Source organism: Gouania willdenowi, chromosome 24, assembly GCF_900634775.1.
Source record: "Gouania willdenowi chromosome 24, fGouWil2.1, whole genome shotgun sequence".
Classification (NCBI taxonomy): Eukaryota; Metazoa; Chordata; class Actinopteri; order Blenniiformes; family Gobiesocidae; genus Gouania; species Gouania willdenowi.
The window spans coordinates 15070044-15073856 of NC_041066.1; the positions used below are offsets into that span (position 1 = coordinate 15070044).

The 3813-nt window shown below is 40.5% G+C and overlaps 1 protein-coding gene across 1 annotated transcript; it reads left to right on the forward strand.

The window, feature by feature from the left end:
- Positions 1-341: 341 nt before the first annotated feature.
- Positions 342-3611, forward strand: LOC114457620 (homeobox protein OTX2-like). Its single transcript, XM_028439607.1, has 3 exons — positions 342-1171; positions 1438-1589; positions 2578-3611. The coding sequence occupies exons 1-3, from the start codon at positions 1078-1080 to the stop codon at positions 3202-3204; spliced, it is 873 nt and encodes a 290-aa protein (XP_028295408.1). The 5' UTR covers positions 342-1077; the 3' UTR covers positions 3205-3611.
- The last annotated feature ends 202 nt before the right edge of the window (positions 3612-3813 follow it).

The following is a 3813-nucleotide window of genomic DNA, read 5'->3' on the forward strand; positions in this document are numbered from 1 at the left end:
AATACATTCTCCACATTGATTTCCACTGACAACTATAATTTGAAATGTTTATTTAGCCTTCAAACAATTAAGATAAGACCATTTGTGAACCCCAAGAGGGATATTATAGAACGAGGAGATAAGTAAGTTTTAAAAATATTTTTGGATTATTTATTTTACTTCTTTACCCTCATTGTGATTTTTTAACTCAATTTTGAACCCTGTGTGGCTCGTGCTTTGGCCCGCAGGCCGCTTGTTTGACACCTTTGAAACGTTTATCCTGCAGTCTGACTTCCTAAATCTAATCACTGGGAGTAATTCATTAGTGAATGTGAGGTAATCATCACCCACATTGTCAGTCCATATCAAACTTGAAAGAATGCAGATTAATTTAAAAACAAAACAACAACAAGTTTATTTAATTTCTCTTCGGGTTTCGTTATAATTTAGATGAGTTGCAATGACAACAACAAAAAAAAAAACAAAAGGTCCCACATACTGTACAGAGGTAAAAAATAAATACATAAAAAAAGAAATGCTCGGTTGTTTTTCAATGAGGGCCCATAGCTGGGAGTATTGGCTTCATTGTTTGCTCCTTTAAGTCTTTTGTTATCTGCATTACTTATCAGTCAACACTGGGCTTTGTTTCTGCAAATGGCCCCCCAATCAGATGTCTATTTAGTTTCGGCCAACCTGTGGGTATATGCTAATTGGGAGCTCGGTTGGGGTGCAGGGACCGTGAGCATTTTAACGACAATGTTTTGTTTTTGGGTGGATGAGTGCGCTGTTTGCTGCTGGTGACGGGGGCTGCTGTGGTGGGAGGGGCGTGTGTGTGTATGTGTGTGTGAGCATCTTGGGTCCAGCAGGGACAGCTGGGGGTCTCCACTCAGCTTTAAGAGCCCCTGCGTGTTGGAGGACGCCCACTTCTTTTAGACTGTGCGCCTAAAGGCAGTGCGTAAAAACGCACCGATCCGAGCTGCGTTTTTCTGCCCGTTTCTCACTACAGCCTTACCAGGATCATCTGTAACTCCAAAGGCAGTCGCTGGAGGATCGAAACGATATATTTTAGAGCCTAAGTTTCCTTAACTTGTCGCCAGCATGATGTCCTATTTGAAACAACCGCCATACACGGTGAACGGACTGAGTTTATCCTCAGGAGTGGATCTGCTGCATCCGTCCGTTGGATACCACGGTGAGGCACCAATTTATTATTTATAGCTACATTTATTTGCCCTTATGTAAATATTAAATGAAAAAAGTTATTTTTCTTTTCTGGGAGGGGGTAATTAGTCTATTTATACACGTATAAATATATTTTTGAGTTAAACATTACAATTGAATCAATAAATCTCCTGTAGAAGTAGCCGAATGTTTATTTATCCTGTCTTGTTGCGTTTACCCCCTATAATCAATACCGCCTCCTCTTTTTTTTTTTTTTTTTTTAATTTTTTTTATCAGGGACCCCTCGCAAACAGAGGAGAGAGAGGACGACCTTCACCCGGGCCCAGCTCGACGTGCTGGAGAACCTCTTTGCCAAGACTCGGTACCCTGATATCTTCATGAGAGAAGAGGTGGCCTTAAAGATTAACCTGCCTGAATCCAGAGTTCAAGTGAGTCCCCAAATCAGTCAATTAAAGAGGGTCGATGTTTTATTCATTGTTCAAGTTGCCCCTGAGACAATTTAGGTAGTTAGATAAACCATTAATGAAATGTATTTTGGGTTTTAATCTATCCATGTAAACATGTATTACTTAAATTATGTAATAAAGTATTTATTGCTATAAATACATGTATGAAATAATGACTCGGGTATGGCAACAATGTTTGTCAATCCATTAAATATTATTAATTGTTCTTCTAATTCTGATACAGTCAGTGGCCACTTAGACAATTTATACAGTCAGATAAACTATTTATGAATTGTATTTCTTGGCTAAAATAAATCCATGTAAACATTTTACTTAAACTATGCAATAAAATATTTTTCTGTTATAAATACATGTATGAAATAATTACTCGGGTATGGCAACAATGTCTTGTGGCAAATTGACAGGGCAGTGCTGATATAAGGCCTACCCTACGTTTTTGATTTTAATATAATCTGTAATTAATGCCTAAATATTTTTGATATTAGATTTATAAAAATAAAAAAAATCATCTGTATGTATTTTTTTTAATGTGATAACTAAAATAGCAACATCTATATTGCAGTCGTTTTTTATTTAATCAAAATATTATTACACTTGGAAATATTTCAAACATTTTAATTTAGTCGTCCAAAGATGCTGTACTCAGAAATGTTACGTTTAAATTCATGTTGAGGTTATTTAATTAAAAAAAATTAGTTGATCCGGGCATTAATTGAGCCAATACATTAATTGTGATACAAGATATTCCTCCTGTTATTGGAAACATTGGCGGGAATGTTAGTATGTGCTTTAACTATATGTGCTGTTTGAATATATTGTACTTAATGTTGTTTCTACCTTTTTTATATGAACCGAATTGGTCTGAAATAAAGTTGAAATTAATTGAAAGAGGTAATTTTCGAATTTACAATTTGATTGACTTTTTTTTTTTTTTTTTTAAATTGTTTAGGTTTGGTTCAAGAACCGACGGGCTAAGCATCGTCAGCAGGCCCAGCAGACCCAGACCGGAACGCAAAACAAGGCTGTGAGCAGGCCGATGAAAAAGAAGGGCTCCCCGGTGCGAGAGGCCAGCTCTGAGAGCGGGGCCAGCGGGCAGTTCACGCCGCCTTCCAACACCCCTATCCCGGCCGTGAGCAGCAGCGCGGTGCCGGTGTCTATCTGGAGCCCGGCCTCCATCTCCCCACTCCCGGACCCGCTGTCCACGTCCTCCTCCTCCTGCATGCAGCGTTCCTACCCGATGACCTACACCCAGGCTGCGGGCTACAACCAGGGCTACACGGGCTCCTCGTCCTACTTCACAGGGATGGACTGCGGCTCCTACCTTTCGCCTATGCACCACCAGCTTTCCACCGCCGGCTCCACCATGAGCCCCATGGGCAGCACCGGGGTGTCCAGCCACCTGAGCCCGGCCTCCTCCCTCACGTCGTCCGCTTACGGAGCGGCTGGACTGGGCTTCACCGGAGCTGCGGACTGCCTGGACTACAAGGACCAGACAGCCGCTTCATGGAAGCTCAATTTCAACAGCGACTGTTTGGATTACAAAGACCAAGCAGCGTGGAAATTTCAAGTTTTGTGATGGGACAAGAATAAAAAAAAAACAACCTACAAACTAAAGTCCACCTTAGGCGCGTTTATCCTGCACGGACTACAGGCCCAAACCTCTACCTCGGGCACAGCTGGATTGCCAATCGGTTGGGTTTATTGAACACTGGAGCTGACTTCTCTCCAACTTTGATCAGTGGCACGGAACAAATGTGTTGACTGAAAGGAAAAGAGGATCAAGAGAGATCCAAGCCCAACTTGGTTAAATTGGAAAGATAGGGTCAGGGTTCCTCCTAAGCTCCTTGAAGACTCCCCACTCTTCTTTTTTTATATTTGTTGGCACGCTGAAGGACCCCTTTGATCGTGTGTGTGTGTGTGTGTGTGTCATGAATCTGTATGCACTATATTTAATTTATCAGGATAAACTTTGGACTTTATAGTTATGAGACAATCAGTCTGTGTATGAATGAAAAGAGAAAAAAAAAGTTCTTTTCTGTGTTTTTACATGATTTTCTCCTTTGTGATAGCCTTTTTTTAAACGTTTGTATTTGTATGCATTTTTTTGACATAAGGTAACTGTGAATTTTGTTTTATTGTTTTTTTTTGGGGGGGGGGGGCGGGTTTCCAGTGTTAAATGATAAAT

Bases quoted from the DNA above. Each gene is read 5' to 3' on its own strand.
- LOC114457620 (XM_028439607.1), top strand. From the start codon at position 1,078: ATGATGTCCTATTTGAAACAACCGCCATACACGGTGAACGGACTGAGT. The intron at 1,172-1,437 runs GTGAGGCACCAA...TTTTTTTATCAG, and splicing joins TCCGTCCGTTGGATACCACG to GGACCCCTCGCAAACAGAGG. The intron at 1,590-2,577 runs GTGAGTCCCCAA...TAAATTGTTTAG, and splicing joins TGCCTGAATCCAGAGTTCAA to GTTTGGTTCAAGAACCGACG.